The sequence below is a fragment of the Triticum dicoccoides genome, chromosome 2B (genome assembly GCF_002162155.2).
Source record: "Triticum dicoccoides isolate Atlit2015 ecotype Zavitan chromosome 2B, WEW_v2.0, whole genome shotgun sequence".
NCBI lineage: Eukaryota > Viridiplantae > Streptophyta > Magnoliopsida > Poales > Poaceae > Triticum > Triticum dicoccoides.
The window spans coordinates 378,701,633-378,720,001 of NC_041383.1; the positions used below are offsets into that span (position 1 = coordinate 378,701,633).

The 18,369-nt window shown below is 44.3% G+C and overlaps 3 protein-coding genes across 4 annotated transcripts in view; 2 read left to right on the top strand and 1 right to left on the bottom strand.

Annotated features, from left to right (window-relative positions):
• Positions 1–304: 304 nt before the first annotated feature.
• LOC119363751 lies at positions 305–2,020 on the top strand. Its single transcript, XM_037629119.1, has 3 exons — positions 305–652; positions 756–902; positions 1,222–2,020. The coding sequence occupies exons 1-3, from the start codon at positions 572–574 to the stop codon at positions 1,816–1,818; spliced, it is 825 nt and encodes a 274-aa protein (XP_037485016.1). The 5' UTR covers positions 305–571; the 3' UTR covers positions 1,819–2,020.
• Positions 2,021–3,330: 1,310 nt separating this feature from the next.
• LOC119363750 lies at positions 3,331–4,683 on the bottom strand. The gene is made up of 2 exons (XM_037629118.1): positions 3,880–4,683; positions 3,331–3,790 (listed from the first exon to the last, which is right to left on the bottom strand). The coding sequence occupies exons 1-2, from the start codon at positions 4,663–4,665 to the stop codon at positions 3,410–3,412; spliced, it is 1,167 nt and encodes a 388-aa protein (XP_037485015.1). The 5' UTR covers positions 4,666–4,683; the 3' UTR covers positions 3,331–3,409.
• A 10,752-nt stretch (positions 4,684–15,435) lies between these two features.
• Positions 15,436–18,369, top strand: part of LOC119363752 (DNA-binding protein EMBP-1-like) — a 6,731-nt gene continuing 3,797 nt past the window's right edge. The window contains exons 1-6 of one of the 2 annotated variants that reach the window (XR_005174349.1): positions 15,436–15,788; positions 15,873–15,986; positions 16,109–16,254; positions 16,330–16,387; positions 16,497–16,545; positions 16,626–16,870. Coding sequence is in view for 1 of the 2 variants with exons in the window: in XM_037629120.1 (XP_037485017.1) it covers positions 15,630–15,788; positions 15,873–15,986; positions 16,109–16,254; positions 16,330–16,387; positions 16,497–16,545; positions 16,626–16,870 (771 nt within the window). In the remaining variant the exon portion in view is untranslated. The remainder of the gene's footprint in view (positions 15,789–15,872; positions 15,987–16,108; positions 16,255–16,329; positions 16,388–16,496; positions 16,546–16,625; positions 16,871–18,369) is intronic. The other variant, XM_037629120.1, reaches the window with a different exon arrangement.

Here is an 18,369-nt window from a genome sequence, read left to right on the forward strand (position 1 = left end):
GGTAACGACCGGTGCCCCGGCGAGGGAGAGGGCATCACGCAGTAGCCCTGGCCGCTGCCGGTGCAGACCAAACAGTTAATCGCTAGGCGGGGCGGCCTTGAGAGCATATAGAGGTCGAGAGGGGAGAGAGTTATAGTAGTGGCTGCGCTGAGAGGTGAGATTATTGTATGATGTCAGTGGAGGGAGGAGCACGCTGGCAAGGAGAGTTAATTGCACAGAAGTACCACAATTTAGGCATCACATGCAGATTGGTACCACGATTGCTAATTTTTGCGTGTCAGTACCAACATTAGTCCAAATTTTTGCAAATTGGACTAAAACGCGTATTTATACGTATTGACGCCCGATCCGACAGGTCGGGCCCACCCGTCAGGTGCCACGCTGGCCAATCGGCGCGTGCCCGCATGCTGACTAGGACGAGCCGGTGCGCTGCTGTCCTAACCGGCCCGGTCGCACCAGCTCCAGTCCGGCCGCACCATTCCCCTCCCCCTCCTCCTCCTCGCTCGTTTCCTCCATCGCCGCCGACCGCGTCCCGACAGCCGGCCGGCCGCCGCACCGCCCCGCCGTCGCCATGGTTTTGGAGGACGAAAGCAGCGACGACCATTCTAGCCCCCCGTACATGCATTCTTCCTCCACAGACGGTCTGAACGAGGTCAGTACAGGGTTAGGGTTAGGGTTTCATATTTGGGATTTCTTGATTTGGTTGATTTCGCTAGGTTTTGATTTGGCCATTGTCTTTGTGCGAGCTTCTGCATGTTCCTTTCACCATTGAAGATCCAGATTACAAGGGGCTTGAGCTGGATGTGATGTGTCCATGTGAGAAGCACGGCATGGCATCTGAGAGGCTTGTTGCCTTTGAAGGAACAGACACAGGCAGGAGGTTTTTAGCATGTGCACAGTCGGTATGTATTGTAGGATTGTAGGCATACTGATTTTTTTTCTTACTTGGTCAGTGCCATATTGAACTCTGTTTGCTGGAGTACTCTGCTTGGTGTCAACATTTTGATTCATAGTGGTTAGAGTAGCGTATTTAGGTGAAGCATGAGTATATTTTGCATTAGAACAATGGCTGAACCTAGTCAGTCAGCTACTCAAGTGGTTGCTCCTCTTGTTAAATTTAGTGGTCTGATGCTAAATTTAGACATTCTTTTTGGCAACTGCAGTGATTTTGTGTAATTACTTGCTGTATGAACTGTTTTGTTGTTGTTATTGTTTTTGCAGGAAGGTAGCAATTGTGGCTTTGTTGAATGGGTTGATCACCAGTGGCCCCCAACAATGCAGAATGCATTGTTGAAGCTATGGGCAATGGTTGAAGATGCCAAAAGTGTTAGGGTGAATGACAATCTTGAGAATTCTTTCACTATCCACCATCTGACAGAAGAGAAGAACAAGCTGGAGGCCAACTATGACAAGCTAGTCCAAGATGTGCATGAGCTGATGAACTTCCAGGAAGATAAGGTGGTGGATTTCAGGCATCTGCAGTCTGCCATTATATATCAGCAGGAGGTAAGAAAAGAACTGACTGATGATATGAAGGCAAAGATGGCAAAGAAAGATGCAGAGACCCAGCAACTTACTCAGAAGTATGAGGTGCTGCTCAACCTGACAAGAGCTCAAGCAACAGTCATTCAGAACTTGAAGTTGAACAAAATGAAAGAGAAGCAAGTGCTTACTGAAGCTAGTATGAATTTGGAGCTGAAGAATGCAGAGCTAACTAAGTGTCAGGAGAAGCTCACCCAAGAGAAGCTAGAGTTGAAGCTCAGGTTGCTGATCTGCTTAAGGGAAATAAAAAGCATATTGAAGAGAAGTGGCAGTTAGAGTTTCAGAATGAAAAGTTGAAGGAGAAGTTCAGGGGGATTCAAGCCATCTTGGAGAAGTGAAGAAGATGAAATGAGATTAGTGGCATTGCTGACCTTTTGGGAATGATGGTTGTGTAATGACCTAGCATCTAGGAACTAATGTTGTGTACTGTATGCTTGTACTAATGGTGAACTATGGCTGTGTATGTATGTAGTAGTTATGCTATTCATCCTTTTGTGAGAAAAGGATGAACTATGCATTTGAAGTGGAACTCCTCTATGTATTGTGAACAATGGTTATGTATTGCTATGTATGGATCAGTTTCTTATTATGTATGGTTATGTATTGCTATGGTTATGCTGATTATGTAGATTGTACATTATGACAATGTTGCAGCAAACCAGACAGTACATTGCAATAAAAGAGGAACAAGACTCACTAAATCTCATTGCATCAGAAGATAACTTCACTGATCCATTACAACTTGATCCATTACAACTTGGCTACAACTGAAGCAACTAACTAACTTAATATCTTGCCTGCAACTAAGCCAAGCACAAATATAGTGAAAAGAAACAACACATTGTGAAATTTGGCCCTAATCCCTGCAATCTCTGCATTCTTCTCTCTGAGTTGAGTTTGCAGAGACAGAAACATGGCCTCCCTTGTGCCATCATCTTCACTTGGAGTCAGGATTGGAAATTGATCTTCAGATCTAGCAACAGTTGCACCTTTAAGCCTCCATACTTCATCACGCAGATCCCCAATGAGCTCACTCCAGAATGTGGGCAATGGATCATCATGCCATTGCACAAATCCACAGCCACCGTGCTATTAAGATACACAAGCAAATTCACCATGCTGCCAAAAATTATTGCACAGAAGAAAGAGGAAGAAAATTAGGGAAAAAACAGCACTCACCATAGCATCCACGCAGCTGTAGTACCTCCTACCAGGGTTCTGCCTGCTCCAGGAGATCCATCTTGGCGCCTTCCTCGGAGTTGAACAGTGGCACATCACCGGAGGCTCGTATGCCATTGGGTTCTCGCGGTAGCGCACCGGCGAGCGCGACTCCTCCCCCCTCCTTCCTGCAGCTCGACGAAATCCGGGAGCGGACCCGGCACTGGACGACCACGACATCTCTCCGCCGCCGGCCCCAGTCAGCGCCTCGCCTCTGAGATTTGTCCTTGGCTGCGCGGATGAACCCTAGTTTCGTCCCCACACTGCCGTGAGATCTTGTGCTGTCACACTTTAATAGTAGGAAAGGTGGATGGCCCACATGTCAGAATCCCCAAATGTGGTACTGCATGTTATGTGATGCCCCAATATTGGTACTGACATGCAACAGCTAGCGGCAGAATTGGTACTGATTTGTCACAATAATCTGCAAATGTGGTACTGATTTGTCACAATCAACTCTCATTACCAGCATCCAGTAGCAAGTTCAGATAACCAACTAAAGTTCAACATTCAGATAATCACCTAAAGTTCAACCACATATCCATCCAGTTCAACATTACAAGCATCAAGTTCAACATTACTAGAGTACTCCACCAGTACTCCACCTCAAGCATCAAGTTTAACCAAAATAACACCACAATATTTGACATTACATGGCTCCTCCACCTCCCATGCTAGCAGTGAAGTAGGACATCCATCCAGTGTGTGTGCCATCAGTAGGAATGTCAGCATATTGCCTTGGGGCAATGAATGGCATTGGAGCACCTCTTCCAGCTCTTCCTCTGCCTCTGCCAGCTCCTCTTCCAGATGGTGGTGGTGTAGTAGAAGTAGCAGCTCCTCTTCCTCTGCCAGCTCCTCTTCCTCTTCCAGATGGTGGTGTTGTAGTAGAAGTAGCAGCTCCTCTTCCTCTGCCAGCTCCTCTTCTTGCAGATGATGGTGGTGTAGGAGCAGAAGCAGCAGGTCTTGGTTGTCTTGCTGTTGGTGCAGTAGAAGGACCAGCAGCTCTTGGCTGTGAGGTACTTGGATTAGCCTTGCAAAGAAAAGAAAACAGTTAATAATGCTAGAAAGAAATGTACAAGAAAGAAAACATTAGTACATTTGAAGGTGAAAAATTATTACCACATGCTTATTCTTCCTCAAAGCTAGCTCAGGCTTCAACTGTTTAAGACAGTTTGTGTACCTATGCCCTTGGAGACCACAATTGCCACATGTTATGGTCCCCATTCTTGAAGTTTCTTTTGGCTTTGGTACTTCAAATTTGCCCTTGATCCTCTTTTCTTTCCTTCTTCCTCTCTTGATTTTGAATGCAGGTGGTTCTATGTCTGGACCAGGGGTCCTTGTCCAATCATGCTCACCAGGCACAGGAAAGATCATTGGTTCATAAGCTGCAGCATAAAAATCTTTCTTGAAGAATTTGCTGACATAATCCTCTGGTTTCCTTTTAGCCTTGTTTATTGCAGAGATGGCATGGTTGCAAGGTATGCCACTAAGGTCCCACTTCCTGCATCCACAAGTCTCAAGTTCCAGGTTGACAGCATGTGTTTGCTGCCCACTTGTAACTTGCCATAAGTTGACCCCTGCCTGTATTGGCTTGCAGTATCTGGCCCTCTCCTTCTCAATCTCTAGCTTCTCACTGTAATGAGGTGTTATCTCCCATCTTGCTTCCTTTACACTCTCTCTCTTCATGTGCCACCTCACCATCTGCTTATCTTTTATCCCATCACACATTGTCCTTATAGGTTTTCTCCTAACATCTAGAATGTACTTGTTGAACACCTCTGACAAGTTGTTCACTACCAAGTCAGTCTTGCAGTTTGTGTCAAATGCATGCCTTGCCCATGTTTTTTTTGGTATTGCAGTAAGCCACTCCCAAGCTTCCTCACTTTCAGCTCTAAGATCATTCATTGCAATATTAAATTTGTGTTCATTGTAGGCATAGCTAGCATTATCCATGCACTTCTTAAGATCTTCACCCCTAAACCAGCATTTTGGAAATTTGCATATAAATGTCTAAGGCAGAATCTTTGGTTGCAACTTGGAAACACAGCATTCACTGCATTCAATAACCCCTGACACAAACAATTTAACAAGTCTAAGCTACAAACAATTTAAAAATCTAAGCTAATGCAAACACTTGTTCAAAACAGAATGAAATATGCAAACACATACCTTTTGTCTATCTGACATTATAGTATAAGTTCCAAACTTGCCCACTTCTCCCCCTAGGCATATTTTCAGTTGGTGTAGAAACCAACACCAACTTTGAGTGTCCTCTTGACCAACTATGCCAAATGCCAGTGGATATATGTTGTTGTTGCCATCTCTACCAGTGGCAGCAAGTAGTTGAGCACCTGTAGTGAGCTTAATGAAGCATCCATCAACACCTGCATAATCAACATTTCCAAGTGAGATACAATATGGAGTACTCTACAATATGTAAATGGTTCACACAAGGTTCAAGAACTAACCAATGAAAGGCCTACACCCATTGAGAAACCCCTCCCTTGCTCCATTAAGGCAAAAAAACATGGCATGGAATCTTGGGCCTGGGTGGGGTATTTTTGCATTAGGTACTGGAGTAACAGTATTGACTATTACTCTACTCCCAGGGTTTGTGTCCATGATAGTCTGAGCATAGTCTTTAAGCCTAGGATATTGCTTCCTGTGATCTCCTAACACAGCATCAATAGCTATGTTCTTTGCCCTATATGCCATGCACTTGGGCACATCTACACCATATTTTTCATTGCATGCATCAATTATAGTCTGAATACCAGTAGTTATATCAGATCTAAAGAGATGCTCATATTTCTGTGCTAGCCACTTAGCACTAACCCTGGTGGTCTCAGTGGTACTAGGGCAAGTGTGCTCTAGTCTCATCTTCTTAATTACAAATGTTTTCTCCCCTTTTATAACTGCTGCCACCATTAAGAACTGGCATTTTTTATCTGTACACTCAACAATTATCCTCTGATCTGAATTCCTGTGATACCTGAAATTCCTGGCCTGGGTGATGTGCAAATTCAACAAAGCTTCTCTGAATTGATGCTGATCCCTAAAACACAACTTCATACACAGTTGCTCATGTGGTTGCTCCATTTTCTCATTGTACCACTTCCTAGGAGGCCTTTTCTTTGCCCTACTGTTCCTTTTCTTTTGTAGGACAAAAGAGAGTGGCTGAAAACCATCATCATCACTCTCCCTCAACAACCCCTCCTCTTCTTCATCTGATGATGGTCTGAAATCAGGTTCAACCTCTGGTAGCTCACTACAATGTGACCTAGTGGTTGGGCCTCTTCTAACTGGCAGCTTCTGCTTCTTCTTTACAGGTTCAACTATAGTTTCTTCTTCTTGTTCAAAAGTCCTATCTTCCTCTACCTCAAATGGGTCCTCAACTTCAGTGTCACCCTCATAATGCAGCATTTCTTCCTCTTCTGATTGATCATCATCTGATTCTTCCTCTTGTACTTCTAGCTCTCTCTGCCTCTTTCCCTCTTCCACCTCTACATCTTCTTCATCAACCATGTAATTAGGGTAACTTCCAATTTGACCATCCTCATCAGAGGAATCACTGTCCTCATAAGCCTCAAATCCTTGATATCCCTCTTCTTCTTCTTCCAAAACTGCTTTCAACTTGTTAGTTGCATTTCTGCTTTCTTGTGTGCAAACACCAGCAGGAGCAACAGGGTGATGTGTGCTACATTGACTCTCAAAGACTACTCCTTCCTGATCAACAGCTAAGATAGGAGGCTCACTCAGATCATAAACAACAGGCTCTTGGTACACCACAGTGGACAAGTCTGGCTTTTCAAAATGCTGCCTCTCAAAATCAGTATCAGGGGTGGACAAGCCCTGACTAGCAAATTAAGCACCAATTTGTCCTGGATCTTCCTCTTTATCATCTGTAATTCTGCATGACTGTCTACCAAATCCAGCCCTTTCTCTCCTAAAGATGGATTTTCAATGTGAAACAAACAATCATATGCATTAAATCCTTGGGTTTCCATCACTGCAACCAAATTCAGATAAGTAATATCTGAACGACACAACTTCATCTCCAATGGTTCTCTTGCATCAAAATGGATCCTTACTTGCCAAATGTCTTCATCCAAACTACAGAAAAAGATTAAATTTCATTTATTCATTATAATTACTCTTAATTTGGAGAGCAACAGCACAGTATATTACAATTTAAAGTAACCTGTAAGTCTATTATTTACTAATTTAGCACAAAAGCAAATTTTGGAGAGCAACAGTAAAGTACAAAACAACTTAAATTACAGTACCAGACAGTACAGAACAATTTGGAGAGCCACAGTAATTGAACTAAATTGAGAGTGCAATACACTATGTTACTAGGTTAGTCTAGTCACTTCAATTGGATAAAACCTAATCCCCAACTAGATAAAGCAGAAGATGAACAAACCCTAAAAATGCCCAATTGGATGAATCAGAGGAGTAGGACAAGGGTACTTACAGCACGCCGCCAAGTCCATGCGTCAACTCATGGCTGCTGCTAGGGTTCGCCACCCACTGATGCGCCAACCGCAACCGCTGCTCCATGGTGAGTAACATCGACTCCTCGTCGTCGGTCGAGTACGCGGAGCTGGACTCGTCGCCGCCATCCCCGTCGACGCCAACCGTTCCGCTAGGAGGCCAGAACGGCATCTCTCCGACGCCGTGGACGCCCTCGCCGACGCCGTGGACGCCCTCGCCGCCGCCGTGGACGCCCTCGCCGCAGACTGGCGGAATCACCGACGCCATGGACTAGGGTTCGAGCGAGGAGGAGGAGGGGGAGGGGAATGGTGCGGCCGGACTGGAGCTGGTGCGACCGGGCCGGTTAGGACAGCAGCGCACCGGCTCGTCCTAGTCAGCACGCGGGCACGCGCCGATTGGCCAGCGTGGCACCTGACGGGTGGGCCCGACCTGTCGGATCGGGCGTCAATACGTATAAATACGCGTTTTAGTCCAATTTGCAAAAATTTGGACCAATGTTGGTACTGACACGCAAAAATTAGCAATCGTGGTACCAATCTGCATGTGATGCCTGAATTGTGGTACTTCTGTGCAATTAACTCTGGCAAGGAGGAGCAGCCGTGGCCTCGACCATATGACGCGGAAGGCGCGCGCTACAGGAAATTGATTGGCTCATGCTGGCTATTTGGAGAGCAGAGACATTCATAGGCGATTATCACGGTGCCGCGGCTGCTTGCTATCGAGGGCTGCAGGCTATGGCCTACGGCTGAAGAGAGAAAATAGGTTGTTGTTTGGGGTGTGCTATTGCTGGTATTGCTGCCACGTGCTAGATGTTATTGAGAAACAGAGATTACAAGCTGCTAGATGTCACTACTGCATTAACTAGAAGCTGCTACATCATACGGAGTACATCTCAACTTCAGTTTGAGAACTGTTAGCAACCTTTCTTTTGTGAGAAACCTTGAGCATATGGTGCGCATCGTCCATCACCGAGTTAACAGTTGTTGTAGGTCCCCCATATTTGTCGTATATAATGGAAAATAGCTCAACCATTAAACTTCAATTTAATTTATTTTCTTTATTTACATAATCATTGGTGTGCATACACATGTAGTCCTTTTTCCCAACCAGTCATAAGTAAAATTGTGAAGAAAAAATGGAAATCATTAGACCACTTTCAAAATTGAACGAACGGAAGCAGAATCACATACCATTAGCAGCAATTTATCTCATAGAGCCGTCTTTGAAAATCTAACAAAATGACTCTTTTTATATCAATAAAAATATTTTATCTCATGGAGTTTTATCGTCTTCCTCCACCCTATTTGCCCTCAGAATGGCTGTTTCTTGTGCTATTTGCTATAATTTCTTCTTGTCGCTTGCAGGCGTGCCGTATGTGCCACTACTAGCAACGACGAGCTAGAACCAGGAGGCTGATATAGTGGGTGGACGAAGAAGAAGACAAAGAAGGTGCATGTTTGATATGATTGAATTGCACTACTAGAATATCTCTGTCTCACCCTAATAAAAATATTTTATCTCATGGAGTTTTATCGTCTTCCTCCACCCTATTTGCCCTCAGAATGGCTGTTTTTTGTGCTATTTGCTATAATTTCTTCTTGTCGCTTGCAGGCGTGCCGTATGTGCCACTACTAGCAACGACGAGCTAGAACCAGGAGGCTGATATAGTGGGTGGACGAAGAAGAAGACAAAGAAGGTGCATGTTTGATATAATTGAATTGCACTACTAGAATATCTCTGTCTCACCCTCAAAAAAAATATCTGTCTCCAAGCATGATTTTCGTGTCTTGTGTGTTGTGTTATTTTACTATGAAGGTGTTGTTATAGGGTAATTTGATTGTGAGTTTTTGCAGGTATTATATCTTTTATTTTTATTTATTTTCCTAATAAAGGATTGTGCTTTTCTTTAATTTTTTGTTCCGCTCACCATCTAAATTATTTTCTCCCATATATACCTAGCTAAGGTGACACTATTTTTTTGTCCATCCACGCATAAACAAATTTTTGGGGTGGGCCTTCAAACCGTGCATACAAGGGGTCCACTCCACATCTTTTTTTCTCCCTTTGATTGGGTCACAGGGAGCCACTCCCTACGCGCGCTAAGGGTCCTGCTACTCATATTTTTTTTTGATTGGGCTACAGGGAGTCAGTCCTTTACGTGGTAACGTGGGCGAAGGGGCATGCTCTACATCTTTTTTCTTTGCATGGGCAATTGGGAAAAATAAATGCGGAAAAATAATTTAGCTTTTCCTTTATAACATATGCTCCTAGCAGGCCGACTGCAACTACATAAAGCATGCTGCATTGGGCCTCTGTTGGGCCTGAAAAAGAAACCACCAACTAAATAAGTCGGCTCTTCCATTATCATTAAATAGTATCACTTCGCCATTGATGAGGACATGACTATCATGAATATGACCAAAAATATTGCATACATGTATATTTGTGAGGTGATTCCTAATGCAAACTATGGAATAATTTATTTATGTCATCCAGCACAAACATACTTCACAAACTTTTATGTAATTTCCAATTGCAGGTGTATGGTACATTTGTACAATCCACATATGAAGATAAGGGGAAAAGAGATGTTTAAGTGCTGTTCAAAAAGTCCTCTCACGTCATTTTTGGGCCAAGAGAAGATAGAGTCCAAGTCTCTCACGTTCTGAATTCAGATTCGGACTGCACATACATACCTGACTCAAAACGCCAAGAACTCTTTCATACGGACTCCAAATTGGGTGATTCTTTTTTTTCTTGGAAAGTAGATTTCGTGCTCTTTCCAACCCAATTGGAATCACCTTAAAATCCGTCCGGAGCATTGAGATATCGACGAAACAATCTAATGCCGCAGCAGAATCTGAGTCAAATTACAAGTCCAAAGGTGTTGCATCACCTTCACTTGGGCCCATGAGCCTTATACGACCTAGGGTTAGTTTTAGGCTGCCTTGGGACATCCTCCCACCTCCTTGGCCGCCACCCCTTGCTCATATATAAGTAGATCCGTCTAGTAGCTTTTTCCTTGGGATTTGTTTAGTTAAAAGTTAGCCATTGCAACTTCGTGTACTTCATTTGTGTCCAACGACCAGACCAAGACCGCTTACGGATCCCCACCTTTATCAATACTTCATATATACTCGCAATATTCAGATTGCTTTTATCATATTCTTGCTTGTTCTTCGATTGCTTGCAGGAATAGACCTTCGTGGTCAGGTTGATTGTGTTTCGCGCGTGGTCAATAACCTCTCGGAGTTGGTTTAGCGATTGCCAAGGCGCAACGTCATGCACATTTGTAGTTGGATCGTCAAAGTCATCTTCACCAAATCGATAGTTATCATCTCATCGAAAGATCGGGACCCTTGCCTCTATCAAGTGGTATCAGAGTTCAGGTTGCTCTGTGAGAATTTCCAGTTTTCCCTTAGATTAGATTTATTTTCTTACCTTTTGTCCAAGAAAAAGCCACAACAAAAGTTAGATCTATTCACCCTTTGTCCAAGCCAGTCCGAGCCTTTGCAATTTTCTTTTCATTGTTTGCATTATTGAATTATCGGTTGCATCGTCGTGTCGAGTTGCTGGTCTTAGTGTCTAGTTCGTTTAGAGTTTCGAGTTCTGTTCATATTAGTCACGCTGCCGCTGCATCATTATTCCTTCCATTGTCCACCATCCCATCCATCAATTTCCATCACGTGCTATCCACTGTTCATTGTCTTCATCATAGTTGAGGTCATTCACATCTTCACTTGATCCAAACTGCATCTTATCTATTTTGTTTTGGAAAGAGGGAAAGAGAAAAAAACGAGAGAAAAAAAAGTAAAAAAAAGTCAGAAAAAAAAGAGAGAAAGAAAAAGAAAAAAGTGTGATGAAAAAAAGGAGAAAAAAATTTCGAACCTATCTAGACTCAATCTCGTAGCTGAATTCGGATTGGAATATATTTTATGCATTGTTCAGTAAAACAGTCATAACTTCCTCATACGACGTCTGTTTTGGCTCCGCGAGTAATCAAATTAAAGCTAGAGACGAGCCGCATCTAAATAGTTGAAGAAGCTAGTTCAATATTTGGCACCTCAAAATCGACTTCTAAATAGGTCTTTTTGCCCTCCGAAGTTCGCAAACAAAGCTTATTCCATTTTTTCAAGCCAATTTTAGAATTTTTTGACTCCTCATATCAACTCGGAATTGAGTGATTCTTTTTGCATTGAAAAGCTTGAGTTAGTAGCATTCTTTGAAAAAAATTATCAGAAAATTGGCTTAAACTTTTCAAGAGGAAAGTTGGAGAGAGAGAGTTGTTGTATATCCTGCTTGGCTGTTGTTTCACATCATTATCTTTACTGCTATTGTGATCTTCACTTTTATCTTGCTGTCCAGAGCTACTTCATATCCTTTATTGATGCTAGTTGTGCTACGCCGTGACCTCGTTAGTGTTCTAGGCTCGCGTCTCTAGTCCGGTCTAGCCTAGGACCAGCACAGTACCATCGTTGAGCGGTTATTCAATATTGCATCTTTAAATTGATTATTGTTAATCTTTTGCTATCATATATAGCCAACCCAGCTCCACATATTTCTACACCGTGTATAATTACATTCTCCTGGCAATCGCTTTACACAATCTTCAGAGTTACTTGACACCGTTGGTTGCCTGTCACCACCTGCCGCATGGTAAGAACTTGTAAGATATTGATATTTGCTATATACTATGAGGGTTTTACCACCACGTCCTAGTATTTCATAGGAACATTATTCTCGAATTTTGTTTCTTGTTTTCTACTAATTATGGCAGGTTCCGGAGTTGTTAGTTCTTGGGCTTCATCGATCGTGGGAGATTTGCCATCACCTAAGAAAATACAACAACCGTCACAAGAGGAGCAACAACATCAGAATGCACATAATCAGGTTAATGTTTTCATGCCACCATTTATTGGTCGTTTTAGACCTAATTTATATATTGAATGGGAGTACGAAATAAATGCTATATTTGCTTCCCATAATTTTGATGAGCATGGAAAATTTCAAGCTGCGGTTAGTACTTTCAGTAGCTTTGCTTTAGTTTGGTGGAGTGAATATTGTCGGTTAAACCCTGATTTTATACCTAGTACTTGAGATGATTTAAAACTTGTCATGAGAGATAGATTTGTTGATGTTTATTATACTCGTTGCAAGATTAAAAAATTACAACATTTAAGACAAGGCACTAACACGTAACAAAATATTATGATGATTTACAAACTACATTGTTGCACTCATTTTTAGAAGAAAGTGAAGACTATTTTATGGATAGATTTTGGGGAGGATTAAACTATGATATTCAAGAGATACTAATTCATGAAGAGTGTTATCCTATGGTCCATTTGTTTCGTCTTGCTTGCAAAGCTGAACAGGAAATAAAACGACGTGTTGCCCACAAGGAGAACAAGCGCACGGTGCACATTCCAAGTCTGGATACAGATGTTTCTTCAACTACTAGGCATACTATCACAACCACATCCGTTGTTGTGATGACTACATCATCTCCACCATGTGACACATCACCATCGAGAGTGCCTACATCATCTGAGTTGATCATAAGAGGTAATGACAAAGGTACAGATTTTCCACTTTCACATGAGAATGATGCATGCCTAGTTAACTTGAATACATCATTTGTTGAGTTACCTATTGATTTTGGTACACCACCTATTTTAGAGAATTGTGTTACTGTCATGAATGCGTCATGTGATCAAACAATTAAAATACCAACAATTTTGACTGCATCCATTGAATTAACTGTTGATGCAAAAGAACCAATGTTTAATCATTTTGATATGACCTCTAATCTTGGTAATGATTCTGTGACCAATGACTTATTGCATGTTTGCTTATTTAAGCATGTTGTAGCATGTAAATTTGATGCGATTAAGGTTTATTCATCAATGTTAGGATGGTTTAATGATGAACATTGTCAACCTTTTGAAATAAATAAGAGCTTCGCTTATATGTGCAAACTGAGTTGCAATATTTTCATGCCTTCTACTTCTTATGATAATATTTTGGCTTTAGGTTTTATGAACTATGAAGGTTACTCATGTATACATGTGTCATATGTGCAAAAACCAAGAAAAGTAAAAATGGATGACATATACATATACAACATGTACACCTTGTCTCTTTTGTTAGCCACATTTCAGATTAAGCAACGTCGAGGACGGTTTTGTTTTCAAGAAGGGGAGGATGATGAGGACATGACTACCATGGATATGACCAAAAATATTGCATATATGTATATTTGTGAGGTGATTTCTAATGCAAACTATGCAATAATTTATTTATGTCATCCAGCACAAACATACTTCACAAACTTTTGTGTAATTTCCAATTGCAGGTGTATAATACATTTGTACAATCCACATATGAAGATAAGAGGAAAAGAGATGTTTAAGTGTTGTTCAAAAAGTCCTCTCATGTCACTTTTGGGCCAAGAGAAGATAGAGTCCAAGTCTCTCAAGTTCTGAATTCAGATTCGGACTGCACATACATACCTGACTCAAAACGCCAAGAACTCTTTCATACGGACTTCAAATTGGGTGATTCTTTTTTTCTTGGAAAGTAGATTTCGTGCTCTTTCCAACCCAATTGGAATCACCTTAAAATCCGTCCGGAGCATTGAGATATCGACGAAACAATCTAACACCGCAGCAGAATCCGAGTCAAACTACAAGTCCAAAGGTGTTGCATCACCTCCACTTGGGCCCATGAGCCTTGTACGACCTAGGGTTAGTTTTAGGCTGCCTTGGGACGTCCTCCCACCTCCTTGGCCGCCACCCCTTGCTCATATATAAGTAGATCCGTCTAGTAGCTTTTTCCTTGGGATTTGTTTAGTTAAAAGTTAGCCATTGCAACTTCATGTACTTCGTTTGTGTCCAACGACCAGACCAAGACCGCTTACGGATCCCCACCTTTATCAATACTTCATATATACTCGCAATATTCAGATTGCTTTTATCATATTCTTGCTTGTTCTTCGATTGCTTGCAGGAATAGACCTTCGTGGTCAGGTTGATTGTGCTCCACGCGTGGTCAATAACCTCCCGGAGTTGGTTTAGCGATTGCCAAGGCGCAACGTCATGCACGTTTGTAGTTGGATCGTCAAAGTCATCTTCACCAAATCGATAGTTATCATCTCATCGAAAGATCGGGACCCTCGCCTCTATCAGCCATCTTAGAACCAAAACCATCAATTTATATACCTCTTGGAGTTACTTGTTATCGATCAACTCAATAGATTGGCTTGTGAATCAATAAAAAGAGGACGAGGATGATGATGTGAGAAGAACATAATGTGTCCTGAAGAAGACATAAATAAACTTTCGGGCTAGACCCCCAAACCATGCAGTCAAGTGGCCTACTTCGCATCTTTTGTTTTCTTTTATTGGGCCTCATGGAATCACTCCTCTAAGTGGGCCATGGGGTATGCGCTGCATATTGTTTCCTCGATTGGGCCACGGGGTTATAATTAATGCATGAAACTAAATTAGTGTTTTCTTTGTAACCAATGATTTGATTAGGCAGATAACAATTACATAACACAAACTTCATCGTGCCTCAACTGGGTCTGAAAAAACACACCAACTCAATAAATTGGATCTTTCTATTATCATTAGATAGTATAACCTCACCCCCCCTAGAACCAAAACCATCAATTTATATACGTCTTGAATTTACCAGCTACTGATCCACTAAGTCGGCTTGAAAATTCAATAAGGGTAGGATGAGTATGATAACGTCAGAAGAACACAATGAGTCCCGAAGAAGCTCGTTGTCTGGGGTACTAGAGGATCTCTCCAAGAAAGAAAGAGGACAATAGGGCGGACACATTGAAACAAGTGGACGCATGAGCCAGATAACAATGTCCCCTGTTGCAACGCATGAGTATTTATGCTAGTACTACCTATGATACTACCATTACGATCAGCCTCATATCAAACGGGCTATTTGTCCTTACACCGGTACCGGCGTCACTCTATTCGCTTGGCGCCTCTCACCGCACACACCGATTTGCATTTAAGGAAGCCGACATATGGACTCCAGGACCAAAGAAGCTCGACGTGTCATTCCCTTTTACGTTCTGGCGGGCCACACCTCCACTGACAGCCAATCCTCGCGTGCCACGTTTTGTAGGTATTGCTATGTGTACCGGGAGGTGTACACGCAGTAAGAGGACACCAAACCCTAGCCTTTTTGCTCTCCCACTGCTCGCCCCTCCTGCTCGGCTGCTGCTTCCCCACACCGCCCAGGTAGCTCCACCGCCGGTGGCTCGCTATACCCACCACCTCCGCCGCTTCCTTCCTCCTCGTGCAGGGGAGGTGCAGAAACACCCTAGATCTCTCCCGCGAGCGCGCATGGCGTCCTCCTCCGATGAGCAGCCCAAGCCGCCCGAGCCTCCCGCGGCCGCCGTGGCTGTGGCCACCGCCGCGCCGCAGTCCCACGCAGAGTGGGCCGCCTCGATGCAGGCGTTCTACGCCTCCGGGGGGCATCCCTACGCCGCCTGGCCCGCGCAGGTACGAGATTGCCCAATTTTGGGCTGGACGAGGAGGGGAAAGGCCGGGTGTTCTGACTAGGTTTTTGCTTTTCCTCTGATTCAGCACCTGATGGCGGCGGCGGCGGCCTCAGGGACATCGTACGGCGCGCCGGTGCCGTTCCCCATGTACCACCCGGGGGCCGCGATGGCGTACTACGCCCACGCGTCCATGGCCGCGGTGAGTGCACGAGTCTCCGTTTGGTTGGATATAAACGTTTCTAGTCAGTTTCGTGCTCAATCGGGGGAATTGGACTTGGATTTGGCGGGATTTTTGGTGGTGAAATCGTTGCCTCTGCGCAGGGTGTTCCTTACCCGACTGCTGAAGCTGTTGCTGCCGCCGCCGCTGCGCCAGTTGTGGCAGAAGGGAAGGGCAAGGCTAAGGGCGGTGGCCTGTCTTCTGAGAAGGGCAGTTCTGCTGCGCCCTCTGGCGACGACGCTTCGCAGAGGTACTTTTTTCTTTTCCCTCACTTATCTGTTAATGTAGTTTTTTTTTAATTTAGGATTTAAATTTTCTTGTGCAGCTGTGACAGCGGCAGCGACGAGTCCTCAGACACGAGAGATTATGACACTGACCAAAAGGTACAGAAGAACTTACTGTGACGCAAGGGAGCATTTTAAAGTTGCTTGTTTTCTTTTGCAATTACTATGTTTATGACTTTATTATGTGCTTTATATTGGCTCTCTTCAGGATTCGTCTGCACCTAAGAAGAGGAAATCTGGTAATACCTCAGCGGAAGGTGGGTCATCAGAATGCTCAACTATGTGGTAGCTTTGTTGTTCCTTTAGAAGATTGAATAATTACATTGGTATTTGCCAGGTGAACCGTCTCAAGCTGCTGCTGTTCCATATGCTGCTGTCGAGTCACCGTATCAGTTGAAGGGGAGGTCTGCCTCGAAGCTTCCAGTTTCTGCGCCTGGGCGGGCAGCACTTCCCAATGCCACGCCAAATCTGAACATAGGGATTGATCTTTGGAGTGCTTCTCAATCCTTAGCTGTGATCCCAGTGCAGGGGGAAGCAAATCCTGGGTTGGCCCTTGCCCGATGTGATGGTGTTGGTCAGCTGGTATGGATTTTTTTCCTTCTAATTTTTATGACAGCATCCAGAAAGTGATTTTTCGATGTGTGCCTGTTTTGGAATGCCTCGAAAGTGACGGCGTGAATGGCTTTTGTCTTACAATACATGTTTAAAGACCATGTTTCTGGGAATAAAATTCTATGAGACCAGGTCTCACGGGCCGGGCCAGCACGTGAGACCTCTCCCGATGGATGACACGTCACGATGCCAATCCCAAAGCACATGTAATCCCACTTTGCCTAATTACCCATTCCCGACTCCAATCACGCATACGTATCCTAAAGTGTTGTATGGGATACCTACAACTCGCACCCCATGAGCTAGGGCTCACATGCTGCTCTCGTGCATGGTGGCGCCGGATGACCTCGTCGCCGGCTGCTGCACGGTACTACGCAACCAAGACTTGTCGTCGATGGCCACGCCGAACCACCTCGTCGCTAGCGGCCGCGTGGCTTCATGCTACCACGACTCCTAGCCATGGTCGCTCCAAAGGATCTCATTGCCGGTGGTCGTGTGGCACGATCCTATGCTGACTTATCATCCATGGCTGTACCGAAAGACCTCGCCGCCGGTAGACGTGTAGTGGTAACCGTGCGACAAGATGCATCCAGCTGCTATGTGACGCCGCACTCGTCCAAGACGGCGAACTCCCGGCCGGTGGTTCTAGTGTCAGCTAATTCAGCTAATTAATACGCCATGTTCGTCTAGGACTCTTCCACTCCCGGTGAGTGATCCATGCAAAGCTAGGCTGGTTGAGCGAGTACAGTAGTTCACTGGTTACACCAATCTTCAGATAGCTCATACTGAAACTTGAAAGTAATTAATCTACTAACTATGAAGGTTATACAACTCCAAAGCCAAGAAGAACATATGGTGGCCATGCACCAACACATCGCCGCGCTTGAAGCAGGAAAGGAATGTGTTGATGACGAGCAGCTGCATACGTCTTGACACCCGGCGGCATTGAGGAGTTAGTCCCGCCCTCGGCGAGGACGTGTTGGTGCGTGACCACCATCAACAAGGAGTAGTCTTCCAGCGTAGCCGCCGTCGACGAGGTGTCCGCGCAGGCATCAGCGTCTTGGCGCGTGACTACGACGAACATAAAGTCCGCCCAGCCAGCAACGCCGGCGGCGAGGTCTTCCAGCGTGGGCACTGACAGGAAGTCTCCACATGGTCATCTCGCGCGGATGCTGGTGACGAGATCATTCGGCACGACCATGGACGAGTAGTTGTCAATGTGTCGTTCCGAGCGGCCGCAGGCGACGAGGTCCTTTTGCTTGGCCGTCATCAACGAGAGGGAGAACAAGCAAATCCTAAATCACTGTGTACTTGTGTACGTATATGTACCTGTTCAAGTGTAGGAATTGCATTCAGGATTTTGGAAATTAATGGGCAAAGTGGGAGTAGCTCTTTAAGATTGTGAATGCCACGTGTCATCCATCGGGGCGGATCTCACGTGCTGGCCTGTGAGACCTGGTCTCATAGAT